The following is a 15,620-nucleotide window of genomic DNA, read 5'->3' on the forward strand; positions in this document are numbered from 1 at the left end:
TAGCTCCTTAAAAAGCACAAAATGTCCAAAGAATCGTCTGCTAAACGGCTTCTTATTTTGTTGGCCAGATAACCAGCCGCTGAGAAGGCCCTTTCGGATTCAACGCTAGTTGGAACCACAGATCTCAGGCAGTTATCCACGAACTGTAAAAGTTCGCCTTTTGACCCCCCGCACTCGTATAAATTAATTTCCTTTTTGATTAATGCCTCCAGAGAATTCGTAGTTAGTTTTCTGTCTCTAGGTTCTTTGAACGTAGCAATCAATGTTTCCTGAAGTTCTTCTTGCAATGAAATACTCTTGCGTGTCTCAAAAAGAGATGAAAGCGGTTCATTATCGCCATCATCAAATTCAGTTATATCATTAGCGGTAGCAGCTGATGTTGATGCGATCGACCAAGATGGATCTGAATTTGTCTGTGTCTGTGAATTAGTCCGACTGTGTTGCGGATGCAAACGCTCTATAAGTAATTTAATTTCAGTTCGAATCACGTTTTTCGGAGGTAATTTAAATGTTTCGTCTTTCGCAAACTCTTCTTTATCTGCTTGGTATTTAGCTGGATCTCTAATATACAACAAGCATGCTGTCAAATTCGTCCGACGCTCAACAATGCGCTTTCTCAAGGAGCCAGCTAGTTTTTCTGCCAATGGAGTTTTTAGCTCTTCCAGTTTGCGAATCATAAACCTAAGTGTTGTTTCTGCGATAGCCAAGTCTGTATCTTGACGACATAACACCTCCACAGCCAGTTTTACAGGTTGAAATGCCTTGTCTAAGTTCGCTAAAACCTCATGTTCTTCCGCATTCAAAGAGTAGTTCGGATCAGCTTCCAGGCTGAGGTCGATCAAAGCTTTGCTGACACACAGCTTGATTCTAATAAATGTAGAAATCATGTCTGCTAGGCTTGACCATCGAGTTTTACAATCAAGTTGTAACTTAATTTCTTTTCCAAATTCTTGCTTTACGTATATTTGCAGAGTATCATTTTTAGTAGGTGATCTTTTAAAAAGTTTCACCAATTTCCTAACTTTCTCAATAATACCCGCATATTCTGCATTTAGGTCTACTTCTATTCTGGGCATAGAGCAATGAAAAACATCATCTTCTGAGTCTGAGCCTGTGCTAGAAATTTCGTCCATTTCCAAAGGAATCTCATCGTCGTTTTCCTCATTTTCAGATTCTATCACAGGTTCCTCAGCATCAGTTTGTTTTTTATAAATAGTATCTATTATGCCAAGTTGTACTCCATGGGCATAGCAAAGCTGATGTGAAGGTGATATCAATCGACCCAACTTTTTCATCACACTTGCCCCATCTGTAGTAATATTGATAATATCTTTTTCCAAAATAAGGCCAAATTCGATTAACTTTGTTTTTAAAATACTGACACCACTTTCAGCAGGCACACTTCCAAAGACGCGAATCAGCCCCAAGTTCCAAAACAGAGCATTGCCGTTCAAAAATGTGTGTACGTTTACATTCATGTATCGCTTGTTCATAGAAGAAGTCCACTCATCAAATGTTAGCGTAAATCTGTGATCATTCTCCTTCAGTTGTGCCAATTCGCGCATTATTTTCAATGTCATGCCATAATTCATAACTATAAGTTTAATTGTGTTTGGGGACATAGGCAGTTTATGTCCCGAAGAATTGAAGAGATCTCTCATATCTTTTGAAGTACAGAAAACACGGAAAGGTAGTCCATCTTTGGCTACCATTCTTGATACTTTTTTCTCCATAAAAGTATCTTCAACCGGGAGGAAATGATCAGTAATTTTTTGCCTCTTCTTCCTTACTGGTGCACTGGTGCCGACGATCCTGGTGATTCTGGATTAACATTCAACGTAGATGCGGATGCTGTTACTAATTCCATGTTTTGATTAGTAGCCCCAGTATTTGATGATGGTGGCGGCAACGGCGGAGGTGATATGACATTCTTCGTTTTCGTGTCAATTTTATGAATCGATTTTAAATGCACATGTAAGCCACGCGGAGATCGATCTTTGGTTTTAAGAATCTTCTTACAAAGTTTGCACTTAGCACTCAATCCATTTTCCGCTCTCAAAAAGTATTTCCATACTTCCGACACACTCTCATAGTCTTTATAAACTATATGCACCGACATCGTTCGTTATTCTACTCGGAAATCACATAAGAAACTTTTTTTTGCATAAATAACCAAAAAAATACTCGAATGCAATCAAACTCAATCACGTTAGCTAGCAACAACTACACTGGATATCGTTTATAACGACCTTCAATGGACCATGCACATTTGGTCGCTATAGCCGATCGTCGTTATAACCGATCATGACATCTACATTAAGCAAATGTGAAATAGGAATTTTGTTAAATCAATTACACATTGTCAACATAATAATAATAGAATTTTTTATTGATAATGATATAAAACTTAATTTTTTAAAATAATTAACATAAATAAAAGGAAAATCAATTTCGAGCTGAAAAGTAATCGGTAATAACTTTTTGTTTTTTACATTTTTTTAGATAAAACTCGCGCGAAATTTTTTTTTCGATTTCATCAAGTCCAGATTTTATATTCTAAGTACAAAATTGATTGTCACACATCACAAATTTCTTCAAAAGTTATGCCGCCCTCAATGCGTCGGTTAACGGTGGGATGTCAAGTTGTTCTTCTTCATCCTCTTCTCCATTGTCGGTTTCAATATCGGCGTCAAGTTCATTGATAAGGTCCTCATCACTAATATCTTGTTCCGTGTGGAGACCCTCGTCAATTTTTGCATAGTCTGCTAAGACATCTTTATTTATTAAGGTTGGCAGTTCTAAGGATTCGGACCACGGCAAAAATTCAGGTTCATCCAGTGCGTTAGTTTCGGCTGGTTCTGACGGTTGTTCCTCATTTTGATTTCCCAGCACACCAGAATGTTTGAAACAATTTGTGATTGTTGTCGCAGGTACATCTTCTCAAGCTTGGTGGACCATTATAATAGCATCAAGGATGCTAATTTTTGTTTCCCGATTTTCCTCCACATCTTGAAGAAACCGTAAAACAAGCTGCTTTCTGAAATTGGTTTTAATCTTCTGTATTATCCCTTGGTCCATTGGCTGGAGAACGGACGTTGTGTTAGGTGGTAAAAATACGACCTTTATAAATTCAAAATCTCTCAAATTAATATGAGAAGGGCAATTATCGATGAGTAGCAAAATCTTTCTGCGCTTTTTCTTCAATTCCTTGTCCCAGTCTAAAAGGAATTTATTGAACAGATCGGTTGTCATCCAGGCTTTCTGGTTATTGTAATAATCGACTGGCAAATTTTTTACATTTTTGAAGCAACGCGGGTTCTTAGACTTTCCTATCACGAAAAGCTTACGTTTTTCTGATCCACTCATGTTTGCAGCAACTAAAACAGTTATACTTTCTTTCGAAAGTTTCCCGTTTGAACATTTTTCTCCTTTGAAGTGAAGGGTACGGTCAGGCGTAAGTTTATAAAATAAACCTGTCTCATCAGCGTTGAATACGTCACTATCACTGTAGCCTTCTCGAATAGTAGGCCAAACTTTGGATAGCCAATCATCAGATGTTGCCGATGGGACTCCCGCGGCTTCCCCACTAAGTTTTTTAAAAACAATGGCATGCCTAACGCAAAACCGTTGGACCCAACTTCTGGAAATAATTTCTTCCGATTCCCTGGAACTACGGGGGATAGATTTTAAAAAATTACGGAGTTTCTTTTTTTTTTAATGAATCCCCTTTTTGAACAATGTCTTTTATCTCATCTCTTTTTTTCCAAATGGATGATATTGTAGAGTGACTCACCTCTAATTCGTTTGCTAGGCTGACGTTCGTTTCTCCATTCTCTAGACGGCAGCAAATGAGGTATTTCTCCTCCAACGTAAAAGTTTTTCTTTTAAACATAATGTTCACAAGTTACCACACAGAGTTGCACCTTTGAATGTTAAAGTTGAACTACATAAGCAAAGAGTGAACAGTCAGAAAAGTCCCCACCACTTCAAAACCCGATCGAAAAAGGTTTCCTAGAAAAATTAGGGATTTTTGTACGCAATTTTCTCCTTATGAATTACTGGTAAACACCCAGAAAAGTCCTCACCAGTTTAAAACCTGATTTTCTATCAAAAGGGGTTTTCTAGAAAAATAAAGGCTTTTGTAGACAATGTCTCCTTATGAATTACAGGAACGGCGTCGCTAAAACCGATCTTTTAATTTGGTGGGTCTTACCAAAATGAGTTGTTATAACCGACCAGTCGTTATAACCGAGGTCGTTATTTCCGATCAAAAATGCGTTGCTAAGGCTTGTAGAATCACGGGTCCGGAAAATATGGTCGCTATAACCGATACGTCGTTATAACCGAGGTTGTTATAAACGATATCCAGTGTATTAGTAAACAAAACAAATGCGCGCTGCACGCCGGCTCAATTTTCGACCAACCTCAGGCAGGCCGCCGCCTCCCGCGCACCGAACGAAACCGACAGATCGCAACTTCGTCCGTGTCAGTCCGCGCTTCGAATAAGAATAAGACGGTTTTATGCTCGAGTGCAATCTCGTTAAACTCGCGAGATCTCGCCCTTTTTTCGTCCGAGATCAATCTCGCTAAAAAAGGACGAGATCTCGCGAGAACGAGATTGCATTCCCTACTTATGAATCTAAATGTGATTGTTCATACGTAGAATAAAAACTGTTATCACAAACTACCAAGTGATAAGAGTTCCTGATTTTTTAAGTTATCAGTTAGGTCGGATCCGAACCCTCCTTACTCTTTATGATGATACACTCCACCTTACCGTTAGAGGGATATATATCGTCGCTGTAAGTGCAAAACATCGTATGTCAAAATTTTCGATATTTTTTTTATTGGTGCTAAATGTGGCAAATTATGACCCATATCTGCTGGTAAAACATCTTATGTCATCAGCTCATTAGTATAGACCTATAGCTTAGTTTCAAAAAGGTGTATGTTTTTTCAGCTGATTTTTGTTATTGCAAAGTCTTATGTTCAAGAAATCAAACTTGACCAATATTCAAAGTTTTAAAAACTGTGGGATCAGCCACAACAGACCAAGTCGAATCAAGAAGGAGAGAAGACGGGATATAATCAAGAAGATTTTAGAATCTACAGTTAATAACTTTTAGTAATCTCTTTTCTCATCAAACTCGGATGAATATTTACCAGATTCAAGCTCTACTGAGGAGGATGATGTAACACGAGTGGATAAATGTCCGTTCGTCCTTGCTCGTTTTGCACATGCTCTGGAACGTAACGTCGTCTGCGCGGTCAGCACTCGTCAAATGTCGTCTTACGACCCTGGTAGAAACTTTGTACTTGATTTCTTTCTCAACTATCAAACAATTTGCGTTAATATTTACGTATTAATATATTTTGTGTTGATGGTAAATCATTGAAGTAAATGTGTAAAATTTACATATACGTATCATATTACTTAACTAAAATATCATTTTTTATAACCTCAAAGTAGATTAGGGAGAGTAAAAATAAAGAAGAACTGAAATCTGAATTATTTATTATGGAGAGTAAGAATGAAAAGGAATTGAAGACTGGATTATTTAATTGTTTTGAGTGTCATCGGACGTTCGTCAGCAAGATTAATTTAACTAGGCATTGCAATGAAGTGCATTCTAAAAAGGACATTGATTGACATCTGTGACATTTGCACCCAACGTACCTATGGACATGAAGCAAATTATGTGATGAGTAATAATGACGATTATAATATTGTAGACGTCGTGCAGAATGTGTCTGAACCCACATTTATCTAAGTAACGTGATATATTACAAATATTTAAACGTTTTATGGAATCAGATGTACAATACTATTGGTCAATAAAGAGTTTATAATTCGTATTTCGTACTTACCGCTGGCAGATTGCTAGTCTCTCTTGAGTACTTATTGCTTGCTAAAATTTGTGTTTTGCTTTTGAATATCAATTCGTGTAATTTCCAAAATTGTTCTCGACTGATTCTGAAATAGTTCTTGAACTCAACATCGTCAAGGTCATTTATTAATTTGTGAAATTCTCCGAATTGTTCTCGTGTCTGCATGTAATTGCAGGGTGTCTAGACCTGACGTGCATCTCAATTCCCGCAGTTTTCCCGCTTTTTCCCGACAACTTTTTCTAATTTTCCCGATATTAGTAAACCAATTTTTAGTAATATTCAATAAACAATACAAAAAAAATAATTATCGCTTTTTTATTGTTTTTTCATAAAGAATGATACATATTAGTTACTCATAACAAAATATAAATGAAATATATTATTGAATTAATGACTACTTATATTAATAGCGAATCACAATAGGTTCATTTATTTATTCTTTTCTAAATTTTTGATTTGGTCATTTAATTCTGATGTTTGTTCTAACAAGTTCTTTCGTTTTGCTTTCAATTCTTTAACTTCTTCTGCTTTTCTTTTTCTTTCATTAGACTCCTTTTGTTTTTGTGCATCTTCATTTTTTTTATTCTGACAGAACTCCACATATCTACTATGCCATTCGCACGTTCAACATCATTTTAGATGTGATAGATACGTGTTTGATGCCCCCTGCCGCAGTAACTGCATCATAAATGATGCGCAAGGCAACTAGACTGTTTTCCGTCTGATTTACAACGATTGCCTCTTTGTTTACGGAAAATCCGCGCTCAACTGCTGCATTTCCATGAGATAAAATGAAAATTATTTCTAGAAAATTAATCAAGTTCGGGCAGGTCAAACCGGAATCTTCTATCAATTCTCTCCAAAATTTATCAAGCCTTTTTACACTTCGATTATATATCTTCATGGATTGAATGGTGTTAGAAAATTGTAGAATATACTCTTTTTTATATTTTGTCAGCCGTCGAGAAATCAACTTGTTCGTTTCAACCAGAACAGCCAAGCAAGAGTCAAGTCGCTGTAGAGCTACGTTGGATTGATGTGCGATTAAATTTGGATTCACACAAGTTATATACTTTGTAAGTTTATACAATAGAGGTGATCGTTCTTGAATTTTTTTAATAATTTTAACGAAACAATTCTTACAATCAATCATGAAGTTAGTCAATAATTCACCAGAGGGCTTGATTTTAGCATTCTTCAATGCGCTCTTAGTTGAAAATCCTATATCAATTTTGCTAGCAGGAAGCAAATTATCACTCTTCATATCGACTCTGATAACAGAAGTAGCTACTTCCAAAACTTCAGGCTTGACTACATGTCTCATTATGTTAGTTGTCATATTTGTTAGCTCTGTATATAGAAAAGGAGCTAATGGATCTTCTGATTGGAATTCTACGAGAAATGGTTCAACTAAAGAGGCAGCAGTGATGAAAAAAGAAAGTTTGGCTACTGCCAAAGCGTCCTTGACGAATAATGATACAACTTGAAATGGTCTATTACCATTATTGAGAGGGTTCTTCTTGCCTTCATTTTCAACTGCAGTAACCCAATTACGCAAATGGGGAAACATATCAATAGCTCTCTGAGCAACTGGTTGATTTTCTACCCATCTTGTAGAGCAAAAAAAGTGGAAACAAGGTAGACAGAGTGACCGAAGTGTAATGCCCGCGACGGCTAGGACTGTTTTCGAACAAATAATGCAAAAATCGTAAGAACTCGACGATACCCCATTTTAAATCAGAAATACCTGCTTTGAATGCACCGTGAATAGTATGTAAACCACAGCTGCCTATATCGAGTATTACAGCATTTAGTGGGTGTTGTTCAGAAAGCTCAACCATCAAGCTCTTGAGCATACTAAAATTTACAGCCGGTCCATCCATAGATACCTGTCTAATCTTATTCAATAAATATTGATCTCCAATCGCTTCTATTAAGCCTGCTTTCAAATCTAGAGCTTTTGAACTTGTAAGGAAAATTGATGATAAATATCGTGTTTGAGATTCTTTGGTTTTCTTATTCCAATATTTCACAAAAACATCCATTTGCTGCTTCTTCGTGACTTTGTTTAGACTCTCATCGAGGCCGACAACTATATTTGGGCAATCTTTCAAGTCATCTCGCAAAAGATCTCTAAAATAATGTGCAAGACCGTGTACTATCGTATATCCTACTTTATCCTTTAACAAGCTCATCCTTGCAGCAATTTGGCTATCATCAAACATCACTTGGAAACACGGAACCGAGTCCGCAGCATCGCGGTAACTTCAATGTTTGATCACAGCATGCAAACACCATACTATCACAGCCTTGGTATCTGCATCTTTGTTGAGGAATTTTTGAGTAATTTTTTGGCTAATTTGTTTTGGCATAGAATGCATTTCAAGTACATTATCTGAAAGAGTCTCTTTTGATTTTTCTGAGTTACTATTTTCCTTCTCCTCCGATTTTCTAGTGTTTTTACCTGAAAATGTAGTTTCATAAAACATAACTAATTCGGATTCTTTCCATTCTTATTATTCAAATAAGCTAAGAGCCAGTTGGAATAGCTACTATAAGTATATTTTAGAAAAAGAATTCTTCGTAGATTGAATAAAAATTTTCGAAGGCATTCTTTGCGAGTTGTAACCTGCAGTTTTTTTTTAATCTTGAAAAACAAACTATTTCTGGTCTTAGAAAAAATATGTAGATATTTATTTATAAAAAAAGATATTTATTATATAGATATTTATTTATGAAAAAAAGATTTTTTTGATCTTAGAAAAAATAAATAGATATTTATTTATATTTTTTTTCATTGTTCAAAAACTGTTACCATAAAAAGTTACAGAACTGCAACTTCAAATTACAACAGCATTATCAACTCAATTCAAAATTCTTTCAATAATATATTGTTTGTTGGTTTCTTAAGAGTGTATTTACTAATTTATTATGAATCTTGAGAATTGTTAGAAAAAATCGAAAAGAATTAAAGCATTGCTGTAAAATATAAAAACCAATGCAGCGGTGTGACGCTAATCTATTTATTTGTTTCTGTAATTAATTCTTCCAGTAACTATTTAGCCTCGAAATTGAACCAAGTATTTTCAAAACATAAAAAATTGACTTTGAAAATAAAAAAAAAAATTTCAAACAAAGTAATGCTACTACAGTATGTATTTTGGAAAGTTCGTAACACAATACTTTTCTTTTTAAAAATTATGAATTTTTTTATTTTGTAGGTTATAACGCTTTATAAAAAAAAATTCTATCCGATAAAGATACAGCGAAATGGACACTACGAAGAATACCTCGAAAATTTTTCGTACGAATTTATAAATAACTCTTTCATTAGGAGCAAGTTGAGCACCAGTCAACTTCGGCTCATGTTAAACCCGGCTGAGCTGCTGTTAAATACCGCGATGCGCACAGCTGAGTCGCGCTAACCTTAGCGAAGCACAAATCTATATATTCAACTTACCTGCTGTTTTAGGAGGATTAGGTGTAACATTGTCAGCCTTTGGAGGAAAGAAACTGGCTAATGTAGTTGTTTTGGTGCTGGAGCTCTCTTTCTCTTTTTTTTATGATTGCCGCCGTTTGCGTGACTAGTGAGTGCTGCCTTACCCATTGAAGCAATACTAAAATCTTTCAAACATAAACTACAATATGCAAGATTTTCTCCTTTCTTGCTCTGTCGAACCCAAGGGAATTCAGTTTCATAGCTTTTGCTATACTTAGTGTTTCTACTGCTGTACGACATTATTTCCTATAGGAAATAAAATTTCAATAGTAACTAACCCAAACAATAACAAAAAAAAATATTGATTTTTCGTCAAACATAAAAGGCTAAACCAAAACACAGCGTCAATTTATTACCGTGCAAAAAAGATATGAACTTTCCAAACAGTATTAAAATGATTTATTGGAAGCTGGTCATAAGAAATGCTTAATATTCTTACCTCTCACGGATACTGTTATTGCTGGTAAAACTCGATTGAATGCTCCTAAGTAGGAACTATATCTTGGTACATATCAACACACGAGAATAATTATTTCGTCTTACATTTTACGTCAAATGTTTCACACTGACAAATCTTTATTGTATTACACAATGGATCGGCGTAAATATGAAAGTATAATCTGATCGATAGTGTGAAAACACGATACGAAAACGAACGATGCATTTCAAACCTTTCACGACCAGTATCACCCGCATACTGCGGATTGTGTTGACGAAAATCGTCTGCAACACGATTGGCAACTGTTTACTAGTTGAGACTTGCATGTTCCGCGCGAGGTGCCGCGAAGCGTGTTTTGTCATATGAGAACTCTAGCCTTCCGCGAAATGTGTTTCAAGACTCATACTTTATTTTCTTTTTGTTATCAGTATATGTATTGAAACTACAACTTTCTGTGCATTTCTCCGAAAATTCCCGATCTCGAAAAAAAATCCCGTTGTTTTCCCGTCTGTAGGTAGGTGCAGTTTGGTGGTAGGAAGATGGCTTAGATATTCCCATCACTTGATTTAAGTTCTTGTTCATTTGGGTGGCCTGGAGCATTGTCAAGGACGAGTCATTGAGCTTAAGGGCAGCGACTTTCGTCCAAGACATAGTTTTAGTTTTCAAATGGAAACGAAATCTATTAAATGAGTAAATGGTGAGTCAAGTTTATGTTTATACCAAAGACCACACCAGACACGCAAGTCAATAATCTGGAAGTGGCAGACGAGAGAAACAGTTGTTGTTCTTCTCTCTCATCGCGATATAAAACGTACCTAGGTGGCGCTCTTGGCCGACGAATAGCGGGATTTTTAATTTTGAATTAAAATTTAATTTAAAATGTTTTTAAACATGTAGAAAAATAATTGAAACAAAAATTGAGCTTTGTCAAATTGTATTTGCATAAGTACAACAAAGATTCACAATAATAATAATGCTATGCCACATCTTTTCATAACAAACACAGACTGAATGAGAACTAGTAACATTAGATCATAGGGATTCCAAGAAAACTGAAACAAAACGTTATGCAAGAGGACAAAGTTGTTTGTAAATGTGGACCCAATGAATCAGAATTTGATGGTACTGTAGGTGTATGAATTGTCCAAGAAGTAGACATTTAATGGTATTGTTATTATTTATGCAAAATTTTTTCTTTTTGTGCGTGCTGAAATTTGCCGGCTGGCTTCAGATCTTAAATTTCGAACAAGTCTTGTACAGTACCATGGGATTCCGATTCTACATATACTTTTAAGTAAAAAATCTTTCAAAAAATAAAAATGTTCCTCACAAGTAATAAATGAGAAATCAATTTCTTGGTTAAGCAAATTTGTTGCTACATCTTGTAGGTTATTCTTTTCACAAATAATCGGTAGCTTATTCTCTAAAACTGTAATACCAGTACCAACCGCAATAACAAACTGTTTAGAAGAATAAAACAATTTATTCTTAGAATTTGAGAATTCCTTACTGGAAATAAATTGATTACATGGCTCAGTGTCATCTGAGCTCAAGATGTAACTGCATCTATCGCAAACAAAGTTTGAAAATAATTTTTTAATTATAAAACCGTTGACATAAGCAACCGATAATGTCTGAAGAGAACCAATTTCTACAGCATTTGCAATGTCAACAGCAAATGCACTAGAGTTGCTGTAATTACTTAGTGAGGTACCTGCAATTTCAATACTTGATTCGTTCATACTTTCAACGGATTCTGAAACACCAGCAGCAGGTTCTAACAAGGAACGTAAATTACTTAAAAGAGTTAATTCATCTTCCTCGCAATTTGTTCCCTTCAAACCCTGATTTGTGAGTCCATTAATAATTTGTGTTTTCAGAGACCCGATAAACTGTGTCACAGTAGGATTTTCATTAGAACCACAGCCTGCACGAATATTTCCAAAAAGGTTTTCAAGTCCATCCTGATTTATACATTTTGTTTTCAAAGTTTTGACCCCTTGCGTTTTTAGAAATTTCCACAGTTCAGTGGTGGCTCTCAAGGTATGTAGCCATCCTCGCTGTGATGGCAGTTTCCAATGATGGGCGTTAAATTCATCGTCTGGTTTTCTTATAAATTTATATTGATTTACTCTTCTGAATGCATCTTCCCAAAACGAAGTGTGGCCTGATTCTTCGGAAACGATGCATTTAAACGGCTTGCCATCAAGTGCAACTCTAGCTGAAGCATTTAGGCTGTCCAATAACTCATCCATTTCTTGAATAAAGGTTGCAGTAGCTAATGATCGTGGTGGCAAAATGTCTAAAACAATAAAAATAATTAATTAGTTATTAATAATTGTGAGGGAGCCACTTACTTTGTTGCACTAAATTATATAAATATACAGACACTGTTCGGCTCAAGGTTTGTGCAGCAACTTTAACTTTCATAGCTGTTTGGCCTACTGGATATAAATAAAAATCTTTTAACTTATGTAGACTGCGAAAGATCAGTGGATTTTTCTTGTCTTGCTCATAAGCAATTTTTATATCTGACCACCTGGCTTGCATTAATTGTTGTTGAGTAGCAACGGTTACAGTGGGAAGCAAAATATTATATTTCCGAAATAGGTTCCGAAAACATTTCAATAGATGTGGCACATCAAATATGGTAAATATTTTCAATTCATTGTGCACAAAGTAAGGATTATTAATGTCTGATCCCATGTCTTTTATAGCTCTCACGTTAGCAGTGCCCATGTCACAAATGGTGGCCACTATGGGAATGTGAGCCTTACTCGCAGCATCTAACACCTCTCTCAGTACACACTGCAATTTCTGTGCAGAAACGCCGTTGGCTGTAAAGTAATAGGCAAGAGGTTGTTTCCATGCTCGGCAAATTCCTTGGGCAAAGAAGACTAGGGCATATCTTGCCAACTGCCTGGTTCTCTTACCGCTTCCACAATCTTCCAGACCTTCGATACAGTCAGCCGATGGATTATATTTTATATGTTCCCTTATTGCCATCTCATCAAAGGCCAGCGTGCAAAAACGATCCTTTTCATCAAATCGTTGAAGGCAGTGCCCCAGATGAAGGAAAAAGCGTTCATTAATTCCCACATCGAAAGGAATGCTCTGCAGTAATGAAAAAAGTGTTCTTCTTGATGGAAGTACTAAGAGACGTTCTAATAAAACATAGCATTTGGGCTTCGTTTATAAATCGCTAAAGACATTATTTTGTCATCCAGTGTCCACCGTCTTCCATGTGGCGAGCGCTTGGCACAACGAATCTGAGACATCATAAAGTTAGATATGGTAGATGGCATGCCTGCAAGGAAAAAAATTATTAGTTTAGAAATACAAAATACAAATTATAATTACTTGTTGTTTACCTTTGAAACAATTATTCATTGCTATATTTTCTAAAGTTTTAATCCTTTTCCCTTTTTGTTTGCAAACTTTTTGTAATTTTCTTATGCGACCCTGCTTCCTCTTCACAATAACCATCAACTTTTGCTTTCTTGGTGTTATCTGTGTTGAACACAAGCCTTCAACGTCCTTAAAAAGAGTCCCTCTACATCTAACTGTACTTGAAATTGGTGTGACAGCCCGTTGGGATGGTGACTGCGAGGAATTTGTTTTCTCATGTTCAGTAACTTCACTGTTTGCATTACTTAATGATTTGGTATCCAAAAGAGTCTAAGAAATTGAATTTCAATTAACACCTAAGTTATGTTTTATTGCATAAAGCAAGATAAAAGCAAATCATCTAGAATAATATGTAAAATTCAGTACCTGTGGTTCTGGCTTTATTATATATTGGGATATAATGTTTACTTTTTTATTTGCTATCTGGTCCAGTCCCTAAAATTATTATTTTCATTGTAAAATACAAACCTAATTAATATTAGAATACAACCTTCATAATATGGTCCTTCTGGACTTCCAGAATTGTGGGCACTGCACCAGCTTTCAAACGTAAAACTGAGGTACACGGCACAAATCTATCTTTTGTGAAATGCTCATTGCAGATTCTAACATTGCCACATAGTGGTCTATATTTCATTCCCATAGCTTCCTGCCATATTTGCGACCTGTAACACACATGTAATTATTGTACATTATAAAATAGCAACCTGTTTTTTAGTTTCATCTGATACAGCTCGATTTTAATCTTTGCAGTAAGGAAACCTCAGTAATAAAAAACCAAACATTCATCTAACATGCATAAACGTATGGGTACTTACACAAGATAATAAATTTTCTGTTTACCTGTCTGCGCTACGGGGAAAGCAAAATAAATGCTTTACGTCGTCTTCAGAATTACCGCACACAATACAAAATCTCATTTTCCGGTGAATGATGATTATTGAAACCACACAAACCCACAAATAGAATCCAAGTGCATGTAGCGTGATGAACAAAACAGAACGAAGGGGTTTTACATGTGTCATTTCACATTCCATTTATTAATGTCAATTATGGTAGTGACATCTGTGTGCAAATAATGTAACTTTCGAAAGATTTCTGTAAATACAAAAGCGCCTCTACAAAAGTTTTGTAGTAAGTGTGATAAAGACAGATAAATACGATTTGTAATGTACTGAACAATGATGAAAAAAACTGCCTTCTTTTTGGATCTACTTTCCCGTCTGGTGTGGTCTGTGGTTTATACAATGAATTGAAGTCGTAAATATCAATTGACATTGACAATAACTTGACAGCTCTACCACCAATCAGAGGCGTTATTTTTGTTAATTTCAATATCGAAAACCTACATAGTGTCATACACAATTTAATGGACATAAAGTTTCCTGTACATGAGACTGTACAGTTTTTGTCGACATTGACGACTGTACAGAAAACGATATCGAAAACTACATGTCATACGGCCTTAAGACTATTTTTCTTATATTTATTTTTTAACATTGCAATACTTTCAAACTTTTCAAAAATTATCTTTTATACATAATTATAAAATATGTGAGCAATGTCCGAAAATAGAGATATGCATTGTGTCAGAAAAAATGTAAGCGTTGCATCAATGCAATCACACATGATCCTTAAATTTTTCTCTATTATCAAATGCTGATAACCGAGCGTTGTACCCAAGTCCAGGTAAGTCTCTAAGTATACACTCTCGTACCTCCGCCGTAGTATTTTGTAAGTATTGAGGGTTCGGGCTCGGCAATGGCGATAATTGAAATTTTTTTTTGCTGGAACTTGCTGAACTTGATTATCAGTATATCGTCTCAGCAAGTATGTCTTGAGTGGAAACGCTTGATCGCCCAAAATTACATGTGGTACAGATATACTTGTACCAGGTAAAGGCTTTGGACTGGGAATGTTGAGTGAATTAGATTCCAGTGCTTATCCTAATCTAGAATTTGAAAAAATTCCACCGTCACTATTTTTACCGTAGGATCCAACGTCCACAGCTACGAACTTGTAGTCAGCGTTAACTAGTGCAAGTAGAACTACTAAAAATATTTTCTTATAATTGAAATAGTTGAAGCCACTATTACCGATACACGCCAACCAAAGAGGCTTCATGAAGATCGACGATGTCCTGTTGAATAACATCTCACTCCAAGCGCTTATCAAGAAAAGAAGACGTAGAGTTAAGCCATACAATATCTTGTTGTTGGACCTTTCTAAAGCCTTGGACACAGTATTACAATGGTTAGATTAGGTTAGGTCTCGTACCCGGAGAGGTCGAGTCGAGGTGGCAGGAAGTGAGTCGGCCCGAATCCTCGACGCTAGTTTCTTGGGATGGGGTTTAGTCTACCCGACACGACGCGTCCCAATGGCTCA

The 15,620-nt window shown here is 35.9% G+C and overlaps 2 protein-coding genes across 2 annotated transcripts; both read right to left on the reverse strand.

Moving 5' to 3' along the window:
• Window positions 1-2,601: 2,601 nt before the first annotated feature.
• On the reverse strand, window positions 2,602-3,831 carry LOC130449838 (jerky protein homolog). Its single transcript, XM_056787877.1, has 3 exons — window positions 3,818-3,831; window positions 3,348-3,670; window positions 2,602-2,936 (listed from the first exon to the last, which is right to left on the reverse strand). The coding sequence occupies exons 1-3, from the start codon at window positions 3,829-3,831 to the stop codon at window positions 2,602-2,604; spliced, it is 672 nt and encodes a 223-aa protein (XP_056643855.1).
• Window positions 3,832-10,729: 6,898 nt separating this feature from the next.
• On the reverse strand, window positions 10,730-14,213 carry LOC130449444 (uncharacterized). Its single transcript, XM_056787261.1, has 6 exons — window positions 14,079-14,213; window positions 13,726-13,900; window positions 13,602-13,670; window positions 13,199-13,505; window positions 12,185-13,134; window positions 10,730-12,129 (listed from the first exon to the last, which is right to left on the reverse strand). Exons 5-6 carry the CDS (start codon window positions 12,831-12,833, stop codon window positions 11,006-11,008), a joined length of 1,773 nt encoding a protein of 590 aa, XP_056643239.1. The 5' UTR covers window positions 12,834-13,134; window positions 13,199-13,505; window positions 13,602-13,670; window positions 13,726-13,900; window positions 14,079-14,213; the 3' UTR covers window positions 10,730-11,005.
• Between the last annotated feature and the right edge of the window lie 1,407 nt (window positions 14,214-15,620).

This window comes from Diorhabda sublineata, chromosome 10, assembly GCF_026230105.1.
Source record: "Diorhabda sublineata isolate icDioSubl1.1 chromosome 10, icDioSubl1.1, whole genome shotgun sequence".
Lineage (NCBI taxonomy): Eukaryota > Metazoa > Arthropoda > Insecta > Coleoptera > Chrysomelidae > Diorhabda > Diorhabda sublineata.

What these genes read in the sequence shown, in the direction of transcription:
- LOC130449444 (XM_056787261.1), bottom strand. Translation starts at nt 12,833, where the DNA reads ATGGCAATAAGGGAACATATAAAATATAATCCATCGGCTGACTGTATC. An exon ending in ATATAATTTAGTGCAACAAA is followed by an intron (nt 12,130 to 12,184) that starts GTAAGTGGCTCC and finishes TTATTGTTTTAG; the next exon opens with ACATTTTGCCACCACGATCA.
- LOC130449838 (XM_056787877.1), bottom strand. An exon ending in CATGAGTGGATCAGAAAAAC is followed by an intron (nt 2,937 to 3,347) that starts GTAAGCTTTTCG and finishes AAGCTTGAGAAG; the next exon opens with ATGTACCTGCGACAACAATC.